The sequence below is a fragment of the Convolutriloba macropyga genome, chromosome 6 (assembly GCF_964194025.1).
Source record: "Convolutriloba macropyga chromosome 6, txConMacr16.3, whole genome shotgun sequence".
Taxonomy (NCBI): domain Eukaryota; kingdom Metazoa; phylum Xenacoelomorpha; order Acoela; family Convolutidae; genus Convolutriloba; species Convolutriloba macropyga.
Genome location: NC_134473.1, coordinates 70,405,808 through 70,429,107, shown reverse-complemented (window position 1 = coordinate 70,429,107; position 23,300 = coordinate 70,405,808). Strand labels below are relative to the sequence as shown.

The window sequence follows — 23,300 nt, the reverse complement described above, 5'->3', positions numbered from 1 at the left end:
ACTTTTCGCTGTTATCTGCCATTATGAATTAAAATTATCAATTATTGGGTATTTTGAATGACAACAATACTACTAGCTCGTGTCATTGATGTTGCAGCTTTTCGCATTACAGGCTTATTGCTCCCTGTGAAGCGAAACTTGATACACCTTGATAAGACATGCATGATCTTGACATCTCTTGCAAAACTTGAAACATCTTGTCAAGAACATAAAGACCAACGTTACTTTGTAAATCTTGATAAGATCTTGGCAAGATTTTAAATTTCGTGAAAGCTCTTGACAAAATCTTGGTAAATCTTGATGTCACTTTTTATCATTTAAAAGTGCTCTTTGTTATCTCGACAATGTTTTAGTATGTTTTTTTATCAAGGCATATCAAGTTTCGATTAACTGGGTTTCCACTCCATGGAATTGTGGGGAAACGTTGACATTCGGCCTCTATTTATTCGGTCAGTTTTCACCCATCAATATCTATTGCGCATAACAATCAACCTGGTATCATTCAAAAGTTCTTGATAAAGTTAAACGAGCGGTGAATATTTTCCAAAATTAAAAGTTTCGACAAAAGACTAAAAATTTTGTGCGTGTTTTATGTTGCTCGCTTACTCTCTATATTTGCTTAAGCGATTGTTGGTTTGACTTCGCTTTATTTAGGCACAGAACTTGTTTTCTTTTTTACGGAAAAACATATAATCATCATTCGGCAACAATCATGTTATCTCAAGGTTCAATTTTGGCGTAGTAAACTTCAACCCTCAACCAAAGAATCCTAATTTTCTTAGCTTTGTTTGTCATAGCACAGATATTTTGTTAATCGAAGTTCTTTACTGTATGTTTATTTTTGCAATTCTAACAACCGATGATTTGGGTGTTAAACTTACATTGCATGTTCTTGTTGGAAAAATTGTGAAAAAAATTAATTTGAAAATTTTTCACTCCTCTCGGTATTCTTTCCTCTCCAAAATTTGGTACATCTGAAACAGAAGAGGTTGATACTTCACATGCAAAAAAGCATATTATCGATTGCATGTTTTAAAAGTATATTTCAGTTTTACAAAAATCTGATTTATGTTGGCAAAGTGTTCACAATTCTGTATTTCACTACACATTGAATCAATAATGAAGTCGTTGAAATCATATGTATATATAATATTAGTTCTACATAGCCTGCTAGCCAAGAAAAATAGGGAGATTGCTTTGTTCTCATTTTCGAACAGAATTCGAAAAGGAGAAGAGGTTTTAATTTGAAATGATTTTGAGTAGCTTACTCGAATTAGTTTACCAGCGTCGAATATTAAAACCTTGAGACCATTTCTATTTAACAACGGGTAAATGTGAGCTAATTGTTTATTAGTTTCTTTTTTTATAATAGGTATAGCTTTTTTTCTCTAGCTTCCTCAAATTGCTTTGATTTTGTTTTTGTCTCATGTATTTTGCTTTGATATTGAGTTTTTGTACCTTGTTTTTATAAGTTGATCATTGTGCTAACGACCTATGAACTACTTGAATAAATCAGAATGTAGAATGAAAACCAAAGGCCGTGAAAGAAGGGAATGGAAAAGGAAAAGTGACAGTGTAACCTTTATTATGAAACATTGAGCTCTACCAGCCATTGAGATCAGCTTTTGTTTAAAAGTTGATTGAATACATTTTCACAAATTTTGAAACTTTTTCAATATATTCACTCAAACAAACAATTGCACAAAGTTTCAAAAGCAGTGAATATTGTAAACGCTAACATTATTTTTTTTAAATTCCGCGTCTTCGCTCGCAAAAATTTATCGGGAGAAACTTGCAATTTTATTGAAATAATATTTGTCTGACCTCACTAAAACTGAAATTTTCGAGCTTGCCTTCGTGATTTTAGCGTGTTAAATTGCCCTCATTCAGAATCTAAAACCTTTTACCTTAGTTGGTGACAGTTACAACTAGATGGAACGGGTGCCAAAATTGATTTTTTTTTCAATATAAATTGTGTTGTTAAATTAGCTCTAAACGAAGAGAATCCACCAAGTTGTGCAATTTTTAATTGATCCCTACCCGCCGGGCGTTTGAGTCGGTTATGTTAATAGATTCCAAAAATAGTCAACGAAAGAGCGATAGTTTCCAAATTCGCAAAAAGAGTTTCGTAAAAAATATATTGTTTTTGTCAGACGGTTCTCTGAAGTTATAGTTCTGCAAATTGTTACAGTGGTTTATTTAACACTTTAATGGGACACTACGTCAAAAATATAATGTTTCAAAGCATTATTGCAAAACTCGGCTAAACTTCAAACATATCATTTCAAACATTGAAAATTGACTGGATTGAAAATTATTGGTAATTGCAAAATAATTTAAGAGAATAGCAACTCAGGTAGTTCTGATGGCGGTGGTGTCCATGAGTTTTTTTTTTGCAAAAAGGTGGTAAAAGAAACTCCTTGTAAGTTTGACGTTAAGTTCTGCTTGAGAAAATTTCAACTCGAATGTTTGAAAAATCGATTGAAATGATCATTTAAATTTGCAAATGTTGATAAATTTGTAATAACGTCAGAGTGGCGTCTAATAAGTGCGCACGTTTGTTCAGAACTTGAAACTAATTAAACGAAAGAAATAGATCGTTTAACATAAAAAAACTGTTAATTACAGCTGGGTTATATATTGTGAAGTTACGGTTGAATTCGGAGTTAATGCTCATTTTGTCGTTTGTGTACCTTGTCGATTGTGGAGATCTCCTCATGTCGTCATCATGCTGTGGTTGCTCAAAAAAATTGCAAAACGTTTTTGAGACTTATTCTTGAGTATTTGTTTTATTAATTGCTCTTGAATGAAGTTCATAGCAATTATTGTAAACGTGTGTGTCTTTTTTATGCAAAATTTTCGCTTGACAATTTTGACTTTTCGAGTGACTTCTACGCCCTTGACTTTGCGTTTCGCTTGATCTAAAATTCTCTCTCAATCACAATTTCAAGCAGCTGAATTCAATTGGCGGCAATTTAATACTTAATGTCAAATGAAAAGTGCGCCGAAACTGGTGCCATTTTTTACTTTAAATCTTATTAGTTGTATATGTTAACCTCTAATGTGGTTATTTGAAGCCCACTATTGAACTTCTTAGTCCCATTTAGGCTCCCCCCCCGACTGAAGCAGGCTGCAATTGATTAGAGCTCCCACTAGTCGTTCGAAAGCAATTCTTCCGACGTTAAGTCGGTTATGTTTTGAATTAGGTGCGATAGCTAAGTGGAGATTTTAAGAACCTTCTAATGGCTTTTAACTTTCGACGTCTGCCTCTTTGTTACGAGCTGTGGCGTCACGATAACTTCAAGTCAGGGTGTCGTTTATTCTCATACAATTGGTTGAATGAATTGCGTGTGTGATGTAATTCGTCACGGATATTGGAGCCAGTGTTTTGTTCACTGGCGTTAATATTTACCTATAATTTTTTACTCGATATTAGCACGTAAGTTTTTGCCTTAGAATGAAGTTTGAATCACTTATTATAGTAATGTGAGTCTTTTATTGCAGAATTTTTGCTTGAACGTTTTCAACTTTTTCTTTAGAATTCTTTGATGGCTTGAGTGATGTAGTTAACTTCCCGTCCTAAAAATTGTTCACCCAGGATGAGTAAGCGGAACTTCAAGGCATGGAGGGCACTTTTAAACCAGACGAGCCAATAACGCGCCTATTGATCGAGTGTTGTCGGTTATAGTTGATTTGTTTTTAAAAATGTGAACCAACATCATGTCAAAGTTTGACATTGCCTAATCTTTATTACTGAATATCTAACATCATTTAAATCTATATTCTTAGAAAAGCAGTCATAACAAAAATGAGGAAACTATTTGCTTGTGGGACAGGAGGAGATTAATTGAAGTTTATCTTCCATTGCGCACTTCTTTGATGCGGACAAACTTTTCACTAACCAAAATCATCTTTTTGTAGCATCAGTGCGAAGTGTTGGCAAGTATGAATTGCATCTTTCCAGATTTTTGAATGCCCTAGATTTCCATTAATACTCTATGGATCGGATCTGTATTTCTTTTACAGAATTTTTAAAGGGACAAGGAGGCTCGGTAATGTACGTACGCACATAAAGTTCCGACCCCGCTCATCCACGTTGTTGACTTAATTGGCTACCAAATGACGAAGAGATAGAAAACTTTCAAAAACATACATATCGTTCCATAAACAACCAATGGAATCCAATAATGAATGCCACCCTATAGGGCCGATCAACGTTGTATATATTGTGACTACTAGAAAGGACAATAATAAATATCAAACAGCAAACATTGTTAACGACGAAAACTCGACTTCTATAATAAATAAAATCATGAAATCAAACTCGCATCAGATAAAATCTAAACGGAACAATTTAATCTGTACATCATTAGAAAAAATATGAAACCTGTCCTCAATGCGGTTACCTGTCTGGTACATCATATGAAACCTGTCTGGTTAAAAGGTCGACAAAAAAGAGCAAAGAAGTGCGAACTTCAAAAAGACGTTTGTATTTTTGAAAAGAATTAATTTCACTGAAATCCCCAAAAATGTTCATTTATATCTCCATAGAAAGCAATTTAGACATGTCATTATCCATTGTTTAACTCCGCAAAATTTCAAAGCCATTGGGACCTACGATTATTGTTATAAATTAAAAAGAAAACAAAAATCCGATGAAATGTACAAATACAAAAAAAAATCTCAATTATTTTGTGAAATCTCGTAGTAACAGCAGTAACAAAGCCGAAAAACAAATGTTCAAAGCTAGAACCGTTATAGAGATTAAACCATAGTTCACTGGAAACGGTTTGTGACCTGTGTTTACAGAGACTGAGCTAAACAATCAACCAAAAAATTAACTGAAAATGACGAAGCTCAAAAACCCAATTATGTCTTTGAAAACAATTTTTTTTTCAAAAGTCATAACAGACTTCAAAAAGATTTCAAAAAACAGCGATGGGTTAATTTGCAATACCTCAGGAAGCCAGTTGGGCCCGCTAATAATGAGACTAAGTCATGACCCCTCAAAATAACAACAAATATGTAAAGAAGCCAAATCTTCAAACAATTTTACGAGATCACACTGTTCAAGGCACTATAATTATGATATTCTACCTGCAAGAACAGTATTTTGTCATTTTTCCTCATTTTGACATCAAAGAGTCTTCCTTCTAAAAGGTTTATGTAGACATGACAACAAAAAGATACCCAGAAATTTAACAGCATAGAAATCTCGAAATTTTTTTATGAAATTAATGGTCGAAGCATTCAGTCACAACGTAAAGCCAAGCTCGAAACAAATTAAAAATGCTTCAATCAACAAAAATAATGAGTCTTCTAATTAGTGAGGTTGAGTCACATGGTTACAAAAACTAAAGCAAAAAAGATACAGTTGAAAAAAATTCTTTATCTAAATTTGAAAGTCATTAAAACAAACAGCTCTGAACTGAATTCTTTATCTAGGTTCAGTTATACGTCTTGGTGCAAGGTATATGGCATATAACAGCAAAAAGAAAGACAACATAGGCAAAAACAAAAAAAATCCATAAAAATTAGAGATAACTTTGTCTCAGCCCAAAAAGCATAAACTATATAAAAAGATTTAAATATTCAGATACGCGTTTTTTCATCGTTGTGCATTTTCCCTACTATGCTTTCCTTCAATTGCACTTGTAAATAACGCACTAATACAACAAGGAAACAAACTGATTTCAAAAAATATGCAGTTATGCTCAAGAGACCATTAGTTGGACATGAAACCGTTACAGACATTAATTTATAACCCACAGAAAACTGATTTTTGCCTGTTTTTACTGAGACTGCGTCCGAAGTTGAGAAAAGTAAGATAAAATAGTGACAAAGTTCAAAAATCAACGGATGATTTTAAAATAAATATGTTCAAAGTCATAACAGATAATAGATAGCAACTGAAAGAAGTGTCAAGGTTCATTTTTACCTCCTGAAAAAATTGGGTCTTTGACGGGGCACAATGAATTTTTGGACTTAAAGATTGGGCAAAAAAGATAACAAATGAAAGCAGAATTCAAAAGTATATAAAATTTTTTTTACGAAAAGAATTGGTCAAAGCCATAGAAACCACGCGCTAAACTCTGAAACCGTAATATAATCTCGCTTAGATATTAAGATAATAAAACGGACTTGTCAACTATTCCGAGTATTAGTTTACTCGGAAGAGTTGATAAAGTCCGTTTTATTATCTTAATATCTAAAATTTCCTTTTACGTTTGTTTGTCGCCACTCTAAACTCGAATCTCGTTTTAGCCTATAGACCTGGAGACTGCCTGTAATAAAATCAATTTCAGTTTTTGTACTTCTCCACGTCGGCATAGTAGTGGATCAGTGGCTGAATGTATATTAATGGCAGGTTTATGAAAGCGCAAGAGCACTAGAATCAGGTCTTGTTTGGTTCATTAGCGGACACGAATTGATTTTAATTGTGTACAAATCTATGTTTATGTGCCAATCAAATGGTGTGCCTCAATCGTACCTTTTCTTTGATAAGTCGTAGGTAACAAGCAAGTGCTCGGCTAATTATTGATCCATTAGCTCTACTAATATTATTGAAACAGAGGTAAAGAACGAATAATTAGTCATCCACAGTATGGTAACGGATATGAAGATAAGATATTTAAAGATAACAGCTTGAAAGAATGGCAGGCCGGCTCTGAAGTGTCATTTCGTTTGTAACGTCGTTTTACGGGTCAGGATTTTGATGCTTTTGTATTTAGGGATGTCAAATAGTGTTATTGAGGTATAAACGGTCAAGCTAGATTGCATAATTTAAATCGAATTAGTAATTTGACTGTCATCGGCAAGACTGCTATTATTTAGTGATCAATTTAGCAATCACGCTGTTTTTGTTTTTTATTAGTTCTGTCAATAATTTTATTGATTTGATATGAATAGTTCGATTTTTGCAAAACTAAATGTAATGCTGAGTTAGACTTGCGTGCTCACCGAATCAGGGTTGGAGGTTTTCATTGGCCCACCAGCTATAGCTGTAATTTTTCTGGAACATTTTGTCTGGAAGAAATTCACCCCTCCGGCAAATTTCGGACAATATAATTGTTTCGACCCCTCTTCATACATTTGCTAGTCTTTTCTGCTTGGTAAATTAATTTCTTTTGTTCTTTCATTGATTCACTGGCCAGTTGTAGAGCTATATATTCAAAAAACGCTTTTAGTCGCGCTTTCACAGCCGATAAGCCTTCATTTTCAAAGGCGATTAACCTTCAAGAGCTCGGCTATCCCGAAGGCTGTTTATCGCTCGCTCCGTTTTTTTCTTGAAACCTTTCCCAGTATTTATTTATCAATTTATTTGTGAATGCCTGGCAAAAACGAACTTATTGTTTTATTAATAGCCGCCCTCATCTTCTCAGCCGGCTATTATTGCGCTCGTATTTTTTTTTACAATTCAAAGAATTTGAATTGTATTGGGGCGCTGTCTTTTTTTAAGATCTGTTCACACATTTTCATGATTTTTGAAGTCAAATTGGAGTAGTGATTTTGGTCACGCCGAAACAGGAAATGGAGCGAAAAAGCGAGTGGTTTTGCGGCGTGAATTTTTATCGCTCTAATTTTAAAGTAGAGTGAGAAAACGGTGTTCGAACAAAAATTCGGTTTCTCGGGAGTGGTTTTTTGTTCACATGCGGCAATTTCACTCTGATTTTTACTGTTTTTTCGATTTTTTGGATCGGATTTTTTTCTAAATGGTTTTCCCAATCCATTCACAGCTCATTCTAGGCCTAGTTTTTTGTTTGAATTGAATTTTCATTTCTCGCTAGTGGTTTTTTTGTTCACATGCGGCATTTTGACATCGATTTTCTGTTTTTTTTTTCTTACTTTTTGATCTGATTTTTTCAAAATGGTTTTCTCAAGTCACTCATAGTCCATTCTTGGTCTAGTTTTTCTGTTTAGTCAATGAAAATTCTTTGAATTGTACGTCAGGACTTGTCCTGCTATGTTTTTTTACTTCGTCAAACTTTTTTTCGCTTTACCATTTTGCCGCTTTTTCGACATTTTGCGTGAAATCTTTTTGACTTCTCTAGGCTAGTTTCTCTCTTCTCTCATTCTGCTAAAAGTGAATTCGAACATCAGTTGCTAAGCAAAGCAATTCAAAATGAACAGAGTCGGTATAAAAAATTGAAATCAGAAATAGAAACGGGTTAAACCCATAAAGCCCAATTTTAGATGCCCGCTATTTGAACGTCGTTCCTATAAGTCTTATTTACCATCTCTAATGCTTATTGTTATTGATGGTAGCCCCTGTAGCCTCTCTCTAAGAAACAGAAGTATGTTCAACTACGAAATGCCATCAAAATAAATCGGACTTAAAAAATATTTTTGTACAAAAATCTTTTTTTTTTCAATATATTCTATTCGTTCAATCCCAATCATGCTTATTGGAATCAACGGCGGCTATTTTCCGGCAATCTGCCGGGTATGTTTATAGAATTGAGCAATAATATTTTGGTCAATAATATTTTAAGAGATAAAAATTTGAAAACTTCTCATATTTAGTTATACATTTAGTATCAGTTTTTTGACTTAATTGATTTGTGAAACTTCAATTTTTTGCATTAATTTTTAAAGATTATGGTCAACTTCAATTTCATCTTTCAGGTGTTGAATGTTTCTTGAATTCAAGTATGTCGTCCACTGCCAAAAAGAAGATAGTGCTAGTTGATATGGACGGGGTGATAGCCAATTTTGAGTTGGGCTATGAACGGGCAATCACAAAGATGTTTCCATCCATGAAACTTATTCCGAGAGAGGAGAGAAACGTGTTTTACAATGATGTACAGTATGCACACATTTATCCTCAGCATGAGGATGCATTTCACAGAATTGCATTGAAGCCTGGATTTTTCAGACATTTGCCTGTAATGGAGGGCGCTAAAGCAGGTCAGTTTCCTTGCTCTAGTAAAAATGGCGATATTTTAAGAGATAAAAATTTGAAAACTTCTCATTGTTGGTTTTAAATTTGGTATCAGTTTTTTGACTCACATTCATTTAAGAACCAGAATTTTTTGCGTAAATTTTAACAGACTTTCGATATAAACTATGATTTTTAATTGTGAAGTTAATTCGACTAAATAACATAGCAAATTCTAAAAGTGACAATGCGTTTAAAAACAAAGGCGTTATTTTTTGATGAAACTTTAAGGAAACTCAATGTTCTCAATATTGTGTTGTATAGCCGGAAGAATGTCTGCTGTTTTAGGTGGTATATTTTGTTTATATTGGAATTTAATGGATGGTAGTACTGTACCGCCCCAAATATTTATGAAAAACTAATTTGCGCGTTTCGTTGCTTCGTCTTAACAGTAATCACCCATTTCGTTTTCGGGATCTTTTCCGTTTGTGCCCCCCAGTACGTTATGCGCCCCCCAGTAACAGAGCACGTGCCATTACATAGTAAATCATTATGTAAAAATATGGCACGTGCGTCTGGGGGGTGCAAATAATATGCGCCCACTATGCTGGGGGGGGGGGGGGCACAAACGGAAAAGATCCCGTTTTCGTTTCAGCCATGAAAGCTTTGAACAAGAAGTACAATCTATTCATCTGTACATCTCCAATGACAGAATATTACAATTGTGTCAGAGAAAAGTACGAGTGGGTCGAAGAGCATCTGGGGTTCGACTTCACATCCAAAATGATCTTGACACGTGACAAGACAGTAGTGACTGGACATGTTTTAATTGATGATAAACCAATTATTAAAGGGTGCATGGTTCCTACGTGGAGCCAAGTAGTATTTGATCAACCTTACAACACAGAGACGCGCGGCTTCAGAGTTAAAAGCTGGAATCAAATTGATAAGTTGATGGATTACATTGACTCCTTATAAGCTCGTCCTCTGACAGGTATTTTGTTTATCCTCAGGTTCCGGAAAAGGGATGCTGCCACTCTAAGCTGGCGTGAATTCCTGAAATGCAGTCGACTTCTCCATTTCTATTGTAGAATACAGACTATATAAATAACGGTGCTTTTCGCCATTTTATTGAATTTTGGTGGTTTTAAAAGCTCTTAAAAGATTTAAACATGGAAGCGAGTTTCCAACGTTCTAAGCGTTCTGGCGAATAGAGCAAATGCAACAGTCAACGCTATCTTTCCTTACAGCTGTCGTGGAGATAAGTTTGGAGGCTAGGTCGGTGTATTTTCTCAAAGCTGGTTATTTTTCATCATTCAAAATTTGTACGACGGGAGTAGTAATATCTCCTATGACTGAATAAGCGGTTAAACTGGCTTTCTCTTTTTAGGGCAAAATGTCAATGATGACAATTTGGCTCTTCTAGCGTTCTTTCAGTAATTGAATTAAACAACAGCTTTCTTGCTGTTTTTTAAGTTAACGGAGTTGCAGCTTGAAGTTGATTTAAAGTGCTGTGAAATCATTGTTTCAAGCGAATCATTGCCCTAAAGTTCCATTCTCAACTTTTTACTAGCAGCGGCAGCTTCTTAAACAAAACCTAGGGCGTAGCGGTCCTGACCGTTAAAAAACCGCTGACACTGTGATTCAGAAATTTCAACTATTTTATCAAAATTCTCGACATCTTCGATTAAATGTTCACTCCAACCGGAGGCACTTCGATACACTAAACGATTTACTTGCGAGTAAAAGTTCAAGATACCTTGACATAGTAAACCTAGACGGCTACCAGAAGCCTCAATTGTCGAAGCTCCGTCTTCATCTTATTAATGTTTGCAGATATCAAATTTGAGTGGGATTCGATCAGTGTAGTAAACCTATTTTCATTTGCTTTCAGGATAGCGAATATCCTTTAGTATAATGTAGCGCTAAACATCACAGAAAATTTAAACATAAAAGCACTAACGACATGAACTACTCTCAAACTATTTTAAACTTTATTGGTGATTGAGGTCGATTTTCCAGGAAAATGTCGAAACATTCGATCAAAAATATGCGTAAGAGAAACACACTTTTACAACATTTGCTCAACTTAGTTGGGAAGCAATGGACGGGGTATCGATCAACAAAAACCTGAAGTACCACAACACAAATTCCCCCTCTTCTCGTATTTTTCTAGAACTTTATGATCCACTAATTGATTGCAGTAAAAGTAATGACTTTCTCTTGCTTTGAGCAAAACACAAATGACCTGACTGCTTGTGTGTAATTTACTAATATTATATGTCTCTCTTCTTTCTCGTATTGAAAGAATTGACGGAGCACAGAGCATATTACCGTAACAGTGTGCGGGATATTTCCTCAGATTAGATGCATAACTAATTGCAAACACTAGAACTAATGGATGTCTGTTCTCGAGCGCAGCAGAAAGTATCTGAAAGTTTGATTTTGTTTTTCTTAAATTGGACTCACTAATTGAGCACAGTAAACCGAGTACCGTCTCTTATTGAGCGTAATGCACTAGTATGCGCCACTAATCGCATGAACAACAAACATGACCTCAATATTTGAGCATACTTTCCTCAGATTAGATACCACATTTTTGAGCACATTAAAATATGATAAGCTTCATTTTTGAGCACATCACAATTTGACTCACTTTCGAAGCGTAATTAAGGAGGGTCGCATGTCTCCCTAAGTGAGCACACTAAACCTGATGACTGTCTCTTTGAGATCAGCCCAGTTTTTCTCGGTGTTTAGAATCATTTTTTTTCAACTTGGATGCTGCTCTAATAGAGCGAAGCAAAACACGGCTCTATCACTTCCTGAACAGAGAATGACCTTACTGTTTTTTGGCACTTTCCGTGAATTTTTTCCCCACTAATTGAACGCAGAAAAAGAAATGACCCGTTTTCAGCACAGAACAATTAACGTCACCGTTTGAGAGTGTTTACCTGTGATTGGTTGCCCCGAAAATGGTGCGCAATTAAATTTCTTTTTGTTCACTGACTACTCCCTTTTGAGCGCAGCACAATTTACGTCACTCTTCTATCTGAAGTTCTCAAAAGTAGGAGCCACACTAATTCAGCAAATTAAAGCTAGTGAAAATGTACTAAAATTAGATGCCTCACTAATTAACCAGTTTAAGGCAAATAACTCTTTTTTATTCCCGCACACTTTACTTCACTGGATAAAAGTATCTTTTTGTTACATTTTCTAAAATTTTTTTTACAAATTTTAAAAATTGAGTTGAAAACAAAAGATTTGTTATTTGATTTATATTTTTGTGACAAGGGAATGTGGATCTTCTAGAAAAAAGAAACTTGATTGCAGCTTCAATTTTGCCGAACAACGTTACATTTTTTTACGCTTACTCATACACACGCGTACACTCATACAGTTTCTCACAAACACCAACGCGAATTCAACAAGGAACAATTCGGCAGCTAAGAAAGGGCGGAATTATGGCGGTATATGTTGAGTTAAAACTAGCAAAATGAAGATGAATAAGCTTACTGCGTTATCTAAAAATACAACATGATTTGGTGGGTAGGTTCCGACAACGAAGGAAGAATGTATGCGCTGAATGGTAGGCCAGTATCACCCTATTGGCATATGTATTCTTCTGAGGATAAAGTCAACTATCACATTACACTGTTTTCATCCGTGGTAGACAAATCAGGAGATAAATTTGATCTGGAGATAAATTCATTTATATTGTTTTTAAGAACTTTTACGATCAGCCGATGATGAGTAACGGAGGACAAGTGTCTCAGTTTATTTGCCAACCACATTTTCTTAGCAAAAGATTCAAGGCTGAGTTTTGGGGGTGGACGGCAGTCAGTTCCCAACCACAAATCTCTGTAGCGAACATGAAATTGAATTCAAAGCGGGAATAATTCTAAGCGGCGAAAATGCATATTTCTAGGCTGTTTCGAAAGCTCGTAATCAGGACAATCTGTTTAACATAATTACATCGCGGCTAACTTGAACAAAGTTTAATCCCTTTGTGGAAAGCAGACAATTTGCTGACCAGATTCTTATGACCACAAATGTGCACAGATGATAGCAAAGCTCTAAAATAGATAAAACGAACAAATGACAGAAGCTGAAAGGATTTAGGGCTGTCAATTTAGATTGATTAGACAAACAGGCAACATCTTCTGTGTTCATAGGTTAGTTTGAAGAACAGAGAATAGATAAATAAGTATGGCAAAGTTCAAGGACAATCTGGTTCCCACCACAGCGATTGTGCGCCCACTCCTTCGTCCTCTGCCGCTTCATTATTCGAACCATCGACATCGTCTGCTTAACCCCGATGGAATCTACCCAGAAAATAAAGAAAGAAAAACTTGAGGGGGTTTACTTACAACTGAGTTCGAATAAGTTTTATATAAACAAATAATAATTCTCCTTTCTGGCCTTTTTTTTTATCTCGTCACGGTATATTATTAGGCAATGCGGTTTCCCTTCCACTAACTGGAATTTATGAAATATACCTCCCTGAAACAATCCTTTGTGATTGCCGGATAAACCAAGATAGTGTGGCTGTTCGCCGTAAACAGTCATAATTTACAAATATTAATTCGGAAGCATCGAGCAACTAATCTCCTGTCTGTTGTATTGATAAATTCGACGTCCTCGATACTCTATATCAACTACTTTATCGGGTCTGTTGTAGAGGTGCTTATCGGATCCAGTGCCTAATTTTAGGAACAGTTTTTCGAATTCACCCGCTTGCGTGCGGGTGAACGTCATAATAGTCGAAGGACAAACACAACGCGAATTCAACACGGAGCAATTCGGCAGCTAAGAAGGGGCTTAATTATGGCGCTATATGATGAGTTAAAACTCGCAAAATGAAGGTGAATAAGATTACTGCGTTATCTAAAAATAGAGCATGATTTGGCGGGTAGGTTCCGACGCCGAAGGAAGAATGTATGCGCTGATTGGTAGCCCAGTATCACCCTATTGGCATTTGTATTCTTCTGAGGTTAAAGTCAACTGTCACTTTACACTGTATTTATCCCTGGTAGACAAATCATGAGATAATTTCGATCCGGAGATAAGTTCAATTATATTGTTTTTAAGAACTTTTTTACGATCAGCCGATGATGAGTAACTGAGGACCATTGTCTCAGTTTAATTGCCAGACGAATCACATTTTCTTAGCGAAAGATTCAAGTTTGAGTTTTGAAGGGTGGGCGGTAGTCAGTTCCCAACCACCAATCTTCTGTAGCGAACATGAAATTGAATTTAAAGCGGGAATAAATCTAAGCGGCGAAAGTGCATATTTGTAGGCTCTTTCAAAAGCTCGTAATTAGGACAATCTATTTAAGATAATTACATCGCGGCTAACTTGAACAAAGTTTATTCCCTTTGTGGAAAGCAGACAATTAGGCGACCATATTCTTATGACAACAAATGTGCACAGATGATAGCAAAGCTCTAAAATAGATAAAATGAACAACTGACACATCATCTGAGAGGTTTGAGGGCTGTCAAATTAGAGTGATTAGACAAACAGGCAACCTCTTCAACCTCCTCACTGGAATTTAAGAAATATGCCCCCTTGAAACAATCCTTTGAGTGCCGGATAAACTAAGATTGTGTGGCTGTTCGCCGTAAACAGTCATAATATACAAATATTAATTCGGAAGCGTCGAGTAACTAATCTCCAGTCTGTTGTATTGATAAATTCGACGTCCTCGATCCTCTACATCAACTACTTTATGGTGTCTGTTGTGGAGGTGCTTATCGGATCCATTGCTTAATTTTACGAGCAGTTTTTCGAGTTCACCCGCTTGCGTGCGGGTTCCCATAATAATAGTCGAAGGACAGGCACTGACGCAATTGTATTTAGTACGCCCGACGTCGAATGCGATAGTCTAGTATTGTGAATTAACAAAGTCAGGGCGGCTGAAAAGCAGTGCGCTTTGTAAAGTCTGCAATTATTATTAGAAATAAGATTTTCTTAATTTTTAAATAATTCATAACAGTATCTTTTCTGCTCTGGTGCAATCTCACGACATGCTCCGTCAAGGGTTTCCGGGACGATGAATTAATCGGTCAAGTAGTGTGGCGGTAGATTATACTATCATTCCAGGTAGAACAATCGCGTATAATTTTAGCTCCATTCTTCAAGTTGCATAACACTACATTTTTGACTAATTAGTGGCATTAATTTGTAGCTGGGGAGGTGGCAATTAGAACTGTATAGGTGAGATATCTTCGTACGAGCATTTGAAGGATGTGATACCTAATTTTCAGAACCAAGCGTGAATAAATGACCTTTTTCGGCAGAATTTTTGGCAACGAATACTCCGGGGACGAATACTCTTTTTCTCCTCCGGATGATAATTGCGGGGATACAGGCCCAATTTTAGCTAACGATCAAGCTCGAAGTATTTACGATTTTCCAATTTGATAAGTTATAAGTGACACTGACTGGTTAAAAGATGAAATACGAACCTGAGCTGAGAAAATGTTTGTTTTATGCAAATAGACACGCATCTAATCACTTTATAAATAAGTGCCACTTGGATTGTTGTCAAGCGACGAAGACTGAATTTTAATAAGCTAAGATACTGCTCGTTTACTACTTTTGTTATCAAAGAATTCATTTTTTCTGTCTCAATAATTTACATTACATAGTAGGTTTTGTCATCATTCGGGGTTATGACGTTAGTAGAGAGGGGGGAGTGTAGCGAACATGAAATTGAATTTGAAGGGGGAATGCCTCTAAGTGGCGAAACTGCATATATTTAGGCTCTTTAGAAAGCTCGTAATTAGGACAATCTATTTATCGCGGCTAACTTGAACAGAGTTTAATCCCTTTGTGGAAAGCAGACAATTAGCCGACCAGATTCTTATGACAACAAATGTGCACAGATGATAGCAAAGCTCTCAAATAGATAAAATGAACAAATGACACGTAAGTTGAGAGTATTTAGGGCTGTCAATTTAGATTGATTAGACAAACAAGCAACCTCTTCTGTGTTCAATGTTCAGTTTAAAGAACAGAATAGGTAAATAAGTATAGCAAAGTTCAAGGACAATCTGGTTCCCATGACAGCGATTGTGCGCCCACTCCTTTGCTCCCTGCTTCATTAATCGAACCATCGACATCGTCTGCTTAACCCCGATGGAATCTACCCTCAATATAGAGAGAAAAACGTAAGGGGAACTTAAAACTAAGTTCGAATAATTTGTACATAAACAAATAACAATTCATATTTCTGGCCTTTGTTTCATCTGACAGCGGTGTATTATTAGGCAATGCGGTGTCCCCTCCACTAACTGGAATTTAGGAAATATGCCTCCTTGAACCAATCTTTTGTGAGTGCCGGATAAGATAAGATAGTGTGGCTGTTCGCCGTAACCAGAGTCATAATATACAAAAATGTTAATTAGGAAGCGTCGATAAACTAATCTCAAGTCTGTTGTATTAATAAATTCGACGTCCTTGATCCCCCTAGATCAACTACTTTGTCGGATCTGTTGTGGAAGTGCTTATCGGATCCAGTGCCTAATTTTATGAAGTTTTTTGAATTCACCCGCTTGCGTACGGGTTCCCGTATTAATAGTCGAAGGACAGGCACTGACGCAATTGTATTTAGTATGCCCGACGTCTAATGCGATAGTCTAGTATTGTGAAGTAACAAAGTCAGGGCGGCGGAAAAGCAGTGGGCTTTGTAAAGTCTGCAATTATTATTAGAAATAAGATTTTCTTTATTTTTAAATGATTCCTTAGTATCTCCTCTTCTGCCCTATTGTCATCTCGAGACATACTCCGTCAATGGTTTCTGGACGATGAGATTAATCGGTCCCATAGTGTGGCGATAGATTATACTATCATTTCAGGTAGAGAAATTGCGTATAACTTACGCTCGATTCTTTAAGTTGCATAACACTAATTTTCTTTCACTAATTAATGGCTTTAATTTGTAGCTAGGAAGGTGGCCATTAGAACTGTGTAGGTGAGATATCTTTGAACGAGTACTTGAACGATGTAATACCTGAATTTCAGAACCAAGGGAGAAGAAATGACAATTTTTGAGCAGAATTTTTGGCTTCGGCGACAAACTTTTTCTTATCCGGTTGATAAGTGAGAGGATATAGACCCCGTCGTAATTAAAGAACAACCTCGACGAATTTACGATTTTCCAATTTTATAAGTTATAAGTAACAATGACTGGTTAAAAGATGAAATTATTATATAACGAACCTGAGTTGAGAAAATGTTTGTTTTATGCAAGTAGACACCCATCTAATCACTTTATAAATAAGGGCCACTTGGATTGTTGTCAAGCGACGACGACTGAATTTTAATAAGCTAAGATACTGCTCGTTTACTAATTTTGTTATCAAAGAATTCATTTTTTCTGTCTCAATAATTTACATAACATAGTAGGTTTTGGCATCATTCGGGAGTATGATGAGAGTAGAGAGGGGGACTGTAGCGAACACTAAATTGAATCTGAAGCGGGAATACCTCTAAGTGGCAAAACTGCATAAATTTAGGCTCTTTAGAAAGATCGTAATTAGGACAATCTATTCTTTGTGGAAAGCAGACAATTAGCCGACCAGATTCTTTTGACAACAAATGTGCACAGACGATAGCAAAGTTCTAAAATAGATAAAATGAACAACTGAAACATAATCTGAAAAGTTTGAGAGCTGTCAAATTAGAGTGATTAGACAAACAGTCAACCTCTTCAACCTCCTCACTAACTGGAATTTAAGAAATATGCCCCCTTGAAACAATCCTTTGTGAGTGCCGGATAAACTAAGATTGTGTGGCTGTTCGCCGTAAACAGTCATAATATACAAATATTCATTCGGAACCGTCGAGTAACTAATCTCCAGTCTGTTGTATTGATAAATTCGACGTCCTGGATACCTCTACATCAACTACTTTGTCGGGTCTGTTGTAGAGGTGCTTATCGGATCCAGTGCTTAAGTTTACGAGCAATTTTTCGAATTCACCCGCTTGCGTGCGGGTTCCCTTAATAATAGTCGAAGTACAGGCACTGACACAAGTGTATTTAGTATGCCCGACGTCTAATGCGATAGTCTAGTTTTGTGAAGTAACAAAGTCAGGGCGGCTGAAAAGCAGTGGGCCTTGTAAATTCTGCAATTATTATTAGAAATAAGATTTTTTTAATTTTTAAATATATCATAACAATATCTTTTCTGCTCTAGTGCAATTTCACGACATGCTCCGTCAAGGGATACCGGGACGATGAAATTAATCGGTCAAGTAGTGTGGCGGTAGATTATACTATCATTCCAGGTAGAACAATCGCGTATACTTTTAGCTCCATTCTTTAAGTTGGATAACACTACATTTTTGACAAATTAATGGCATTGATTTGTAGCTGGGGTGGTGGCAATTAGAACTGTATAGATGAGATATCTTCGTACGAGCATTTGAACGATGTAATACCTAATTTTCAGAACCAAGCGTGAATAAATGACCATTTTCGGTTGAATTTTGGCAATGAATACTTCGGCGACGAATACTCTTTTTCTTCGGAGAATAATTGCGGGGATACATCCCCGATCGTAGCTAACGAACAACTTCGAAGTATTTACGATTTTCCATATTGATAAGTTATATTTGACACTGACCGTAGTAAAGATGAAATACGAACCCGAGCTGAGAAAATGTTTGTTTTATGCAAATAGACACGCATCTAATAACTTTATAAATAAGAGCCACTTGGATTGTTGTCAAGCGACGAAGACTGAATTTTAATAAGCTAAGATACTGCTCGTTTACTACTTTTGTTATCAAAGAATTCATTTTTTCTGTCTCAATAATTTACATTACATAGTAGGTTTTGGCATCATTCGGGAGTATGATGAGAGTAGAGAGGGGGACTGTAGCGAACACTAAATTGAATCTGAAGCGGGAATACCTCTAAGTGGCAAAACTGCATAAATTTAGGCTCTTTAGAAAGATCGTAATTAGGACAATCTATTCTTTGTGGAAAGCAGACAATTAGCCGACCAGATTCTTTTGACAACAAATGTGCACAGACGATAGCAAAGTTCTAAAATAGATAAAATGAACAACTGAAACATAATCTGAAAAGTTTGAGAGCTGTCAAATTAGAGTGATTAGACAAACAGTCAACCTCTTCAACCTCCTCACTAACTGGAATTTAAGAAATATGCCCCCTTGAAACAATCCTTTGTGAGTGCCGGATAAACTAAGATTGTGTGGCTGTTCGCCGTAAACAGTCATAATATACAAATATTCATTCGGAACCGTCGAGTAACTAATCTCCAGTCTGTTGTATTGATAAATTCGACGTCCTGGATACCTCTACATCAACTACTTTGTCGGGTCTGTTGTAGAGGTGCTTATCGGATCCAGTGCTTAAGTTTACGAGCAATTTTTCGAATTCACCCGCTTGCGTGCGGGTTCCCTTAATAATAGTCGAAGTACAGGCACTGACACAAGTGTATTTAGTATGCCCGACGTCTAATGCGATAGTCTAGTTTTGTGAAGTAACAAAGTCAGGGCGGCTGAAAAGCAGTGGGCCTTGTAAATTCTGCAATTATTATTAGAAATAAGATTTTTTTAATTTTTAAATATATCATAACAATATCTTTTCTGCTCTAGTGCAATTTCACGACATGCTCCGTCAAGGGATACCGGGACGATGAAATTAATCGGTCAAGTAGTGTGGCGGTAGATTATACTATCATTCCAGGTAGAACAATCGCGTATACTTTTAGCTCCATTCTTTAAGTTGGATAACACTACATTTTTGACAAATTAATGGCATTGATTTGTAGCTGGGGTGGTGGCAATTAGAACTGTATAGATGAGATATCTTCGTACGAGCATTTGAACGATGTAATACCTAATTTTCAGAACCAAGCGTGAATAAATGACCATTTTCGGTTGAATTTTGGCAATGAATACTTCGGCGACGAATACTCTTTTTCTTCGGAGAATAATTGCGGGGATACATCCCCGATCGTAGCTAACGAACAACTTCGAAGTATTTACGATTTTCCATATTGATAAGTTATATTTGACACTGACCGTAGTAAAGATGAAATACGAACCCGAGCTGAGAAAATGTTTGTTTTATGCAAATAGACACGCATCTAATAACTTTATAAATAAGAGCCACTTGGATTGTTGTCAAGCGAAGAAGACTGAAATTTAATAAGCTAAGATACTGCTCGTTTACTACTTTTGTTATCAAAGAGTTCATTTTTCCTGTCTCAATAATTTACATAACATAGTAGGTTTTGGCATCATTCGGGAGTATGATAAGAGTAGAGAGGAGGACTGTAGCGAACATTAAATTGAATCTGAAGCGGGAATACCTCTAAGTGGCAAAACTGCATAAATTTAGGCTCTTTAGAAAGATCCTAATTAGGACAATCTATTCTTTGTAGAAAGCAGACAATTAGCCGACCAGATTCTTATGACAACAAATGTGCACAGATGTTAGCAAAGCTCTAAAATAGATAAAATGAACAACTGACACAAGCCGAGAGTTTTGAGGGCTGTCAAATTAGGTTGATTAGACAAACAAGCAACCTCTTCTGTTTTCAATGTTCAGTTTAAAGAACAGAATAGGTAAATAAGCATGGCAAAGTTCAAGGGCAATCTGGTTCCCACGACAGCGATTGTGCACCCACTCCTTCGCTCCCTCCTGCTTCATTAATCGAACCATCTACATTTTCTGCTTAACCCCAATGGAATCTACCCTGAAAAAAGAGAAAAACGTAAGTGGAACTTAAAATTGAGTTCGGCGAGGTATATTCTTGCAGCGGTATATTATTAGGCAATGAGGTGTCCCCTCCACTAACTGGAATTTAGGAAATATGCCTCCTTGAACCAATTCCTTGTGAATGCTGGATAAACTGAGATAGTTTGGCTGTTCGCCGTACCCACAGTCATAATATACATAAATATTGATTCGGAAGCCTCGAGCAACTAATCTCAGGTCTCTTGTTTTTATAAATTCTTTGTTCTCGATCCCTCTAGATCAACTACTTTGTCAGGTCTGTTGTAGAGGTGCTTATCGGATCCAGTGCCTAAATTTACGAAGTTTTTCGAATTCAACCGCTTGCGTGCTGGTTCCCGTAATAGTAGTCGCAGGACAGGCACTGACGCAATTGTATTTTCTGTCTCAATAATTTAAATAACATAGTAGGTTTTTTCCTAGGAGTATGATGAGAGTAGAGAGGGGGGAGTGTAGCGAACATGAAATTGAATTTGAAGGGGGAATGCCTCTAAGTGGCGAAACTGCAGATATTTAGGCTCTTTAGAAAGCTCGTAATTAGGACAATCTATTTAAGATAATTACATCGCGGCTAACTTGAACAGAGTTTAATCCCTTTGTGGAAAGCAGACAATTAGCCGACCAGATTCTTATGACAACAAATGTGCACAGATGTTCGCAAATTTCTAAAATAGATAAAATAAACAAATGACACATAAGCTGAGAGTATTGAGGGCTGTCAAATTAGATCGATGAGACAAGCAGGCAACCTCTTCTTTGTTCACAGGATAGTTTGAAGAACAGAGAATAGATAAATAAGTATGGCAAAGTTCAAGGACAATCTGGTTCCCACGACGGCGATTGCGCGTCTACTCCTTGGCCTCCTGCTTCATTATTCGGACCATCGACATCGTCTGCTTAACACCGATGGAATCTACCCTGAAAATTAAGAGAAAAACGTAAGGGGAACTTAAAACTGAGTTCCAATAAGTTGTATACAAACAAATAACAATTCATCTTTCTGGCCTTTATCATCTTGCAGCGGTATATTATTAGGCAATGCGGTGTGACCTCCACTGACTGGAATTAAAGAAATATGCCTCCTTGAACCAATTCCTTGTGAGTGCTGGATAAATTAAGATAGTTTGGCTGTTCGTCGTACCCACAGTCATAATATACATAAATATTGATTCGAAAGCCTCGAGCAACTAATCTCAGGTCTCTTGTTTTAATAAATTCTTTGTTCTCGATCCCTCTAGATCAACTACTCTGTCAGGTCTGTTGTAGAGGTGCTTATCGGATCCAGTGCCTAAATTTACGAAGTTTTTCGAATTCAACCGCTTGCGTGCTGGTTCCCGTAATAATAGTCGCAGGACAGGCAGTGACGCAATTGTATTTTCTGTCTCAATAATTTAATTAACATAGTAGGTTTTTTCCTAGGAGTATGATGAGAGTAGAGAGGGGGGAGTGTAGCGAACATGAAATTGAATTTGAAGGGGGAATGCCTCTAAATGGCGAAACTGCAGATATTTAGGCTCTTTAGAAAACTCGTAATTAGGACAATCTATTTAAGATAATTACATCGCGGCTAACTTGAACAGAGTTTAATCCCTTTGTGGAAAGCAGACAATTAGCCGACCAGATTCTCATGACAACAAATATGCACAGATGTTTGCAATTTTCTAAATTAGATAAATAAACAAATGACACATAAGCTGAGAGTATTGAGGGCTGTCAAATAAGATTGATTAGACAAGCAGGCAACCTCTTCTTTGTTAACAGGTTAGATAAATAAGTATGGCAAAGTTCAAGGACAATCTGGTTCCCACGACGGCGATTGTGCGTCTACTCCTTGGCCTCCTGCTTCATTATTCGGACCATCGACATCGTCTGCTTAACCCCGATGGAATCTACCCTGAAAATTAAGAAAGAGAAAAACGTAAGGGGAACTTCAAACTGACAGGTTAGTTTGAAGAACAGAGAATAGATAAATAAGTATGGCAAAGTTCAAGGACAATCTGGTTCCCATGGCGGAGATTGTGCGCCTACTCCTTCGCCCCCTGCTTCATTATTCGAACCATCGACATCGTCTGCTTAACCCCGATGGAATCTACCCTGAAAATTAAGAAAGAGAAAAACGTAAGGGGAACATAAAACTGAGTTCCAATAAGTTGTATATAGACAAATAATAATTCACCTTTCTGGCCTTTGTTTCATCTGACAGCGGTATATTATCAGGCAATGCGGTTTCTCATCCACTAACTGGAATTTAGGAAATATGGCTCCTTGAACCAATCTTTTGTGAGTGCCGGATAAGCTAAGATAGTGCGGCTGTTGGCGTAACCAGAGTCATAATATACAAAAATGTTAATTAGGAAGCGTCGATCAACTAATCTCAAGTCTGTTGTATTAGTAAATTCGACGTCCTTGATCCCCCTAGATCAACTACTTTGTCGGATCTGTTGTGAAAGTGCTTATCAGCTCCAGTGCCTTATTTTATGAACAGTTTTTTGAATTCACCCGCTTGTGTACGGGTTCCCGTATTAATAGTCGAAGGACAGGCACTGACGCAATTGTATTTAGTATGCCCGACGTCTAATGCGATAGTCTAGTATTGTGAAGTAACAAAGTCAGGGCGGCGGAAAAGCAGTGGGCTTTGTAAAGTCTGC

The 23,300-nt window shown here is 36.6% G+C and overlaps 2 protein-coding genes across 5 annotated transcripts in view; one reads left to right on the top strand and one right to left on the bottom strand.

Annotated features, from left to right (window-relative positions):
- Window positions 1-23,300, bottom strand: part of LOC142340576 (uncharacterized) — a 200,557-nt gene that overhangs the window by 77,086 nt on the left and 100,171 nt on the right. The window lies entirely within an intron of this gene.
- Window positions 401-11,161, top strand: LOC142341167 (putative 5'(3')-deoxyribonucleotidase). The gene is made up of 4 exons (XM_075392068.1): window positions 401-449; window positions 8,626-8,907; window positions 9,534-9,872; window positions 10,901-11,161. Exons 2-3 carry the CDS (start codon window positions 8,652-8,654, stop codon window positions 9,854-9,856), a joined length of 579 nt encoding a protein of 192 aa, XP_075248183.1. The 5' UTR covers window positions 401-449; window positions 8,626-8,651; the 3' UTR covers window positions 9,857-9,872; window positions 10,901-11,161.

Excerpts from the sequence above, each read along its gene's own strand:
- LOC142341167 (XM_075392068.1), top strand. The coding sequence starts at position 8,652 with ATGTCGTCCACTGCCAAAAAGAAGATAGTGCTAGTTGATATGGACGGG. Across the intron at positions 8,908-9,533 it reads AATGGAGGGCGCTAAAGCAG|CCATGAAAGCTTTGAACAAG; the intron begins GTCAGTTTCCTT and ends TTTTCGTTTCAG.